We start from the raw sequence: 1,263 nt of genomic DNA, 5'->3' as shown, positions 1-1,263 counted from the left end.
ATACTTTCAATAATCTGAAGAACAAGATTATTGACTCTACTTCCTCTCTCACTACCTGTTATAACCCTTTGCTTATAAATCTCCCAACATTTTGATTGGTAACTTATGTAGCAGAAGAGAATTTAAAGAACACAAGGTACAATACAGATGACAATGCTAAATGATAACTCATTTCCAGTCCAAGCTGAATACTTCCTTAACTTGGGGTATTAATAACCTATTTATAGAGAATGGATGATTAAACCAATCTACTGGCCTATCTAAATGCAGGTAGGGCTAAGTGCAAAGATTAGGACCCGAAGTATGAAAAAAGGTGAAACTTAGTTTTCTAAGAACAAAAGCAAAGATAAACAACCATCTACCATTTCAAAAAATTTACCAGAGGTAACAAAATACGCCTTTAATATAAAGACATAACGAGCTCCGCAGATGTGCCGCTTCTTCATCATGGAGAAGTCACAGGTACATTATACCTCTATAATACAGTGTTATCAACATGCAGTCCTCTTATCTTACAAAGTTTCCCCCCTACAAATAACGTGCCATTTATGCCTTATAACCCCTTTAAAGTCAAGAAAGTGATGATCTCAATGTCATTGGTAAGGAAACTGAAGTCCAGAGAGGCTGAGGGACTCACCCGAGTCGCATCATCAAGTCATTGACAGAACACTGCACTCCAAGCACAAGCCAAAATGATAATAAGACAATTCTTCACCTGAGGTTGTTCTTGTTCGAAGGACCATATGGGTACAAGTGGGGGCCGTGGCACTGTGTGGAGGAGATCCTACAGTGAACAAGACAGCTCTGGAACTTGCTGCTGTTCCTATAGGAGGTTCCAGTCTACCACCACAAGCTCCTGCAGGGGCTCCAGCGAAAAGTTCACACAATGTTACATCGCTTCCATGGTGTTTCGATTTGGGGGTGGTGTTACAGGGAGACCATTACTTTTATAGTTGGGTTTCTGGGGGCGTTTTTACATTAGGTACTTATTACTCTTAACATCAGAAAGTCAACACAGATCTGCATTAGTAGTATTTTACAGTACTTTCTTCTCAGCTGTGAACCTTCCTTACACCAAATCCGCCTACTCAGAGTCACCTCATAGACTTCTAAGGGACATGAGCTGCTGTCACACCTGTTAAGGATCATTCAAAAAAGTGGAAACCAAGAACTTAGGATAAAAATATGAGGGAAAGATGAAGGGAGATCAGGATTTTCCACGGTGTAAGAGCCAGAGAAAGTTGAGTCAAAGTACACATGGGC

At 40.5% G+C, this 1,263-nt stretch overlaps 1 protein-coding gene across 1 annotated transcript in view; it reads right to left on the bottom strand.

Moving 5' to 3' along the window:
• Nucleotides 1–650: 650 nt before the first annotated feature.
• Nucleotides 651–1,263, bottom strand: part of LOC111140248 (serine/threonine-protein kinase ULK2-like) — a 17,171-nt gene continuing 16,558 nt past the window's right edge. The window contains 1 exon segment of the mRNA XM_022492565.1: nucleotides 651–865. Within this exon segment, the coding sequence (XP_022348273.1) occupies nucleotides 651–865 (215 nt within the window).

The sequence above is a fragment of the Enhydra lutris genome, unplaced genomic scaffold, assembly GCF_002288905.1.
Source record: "Enhydra lutris kenyoni isolate GAN:26980312 unplaced genomic scaffold, ASM228890v2 scaffoldscaffold304, whole genome shotgun sequence".
Lineage (NCBI taxonomy): Eukaryota > Metazoa > Chordata > Mammalia > Carnivora > Mustelidae > Enhydra > Enhydra lutris.
This window is presented reverse-complemented; position numbering and strand designations above follow the sequence as displayed.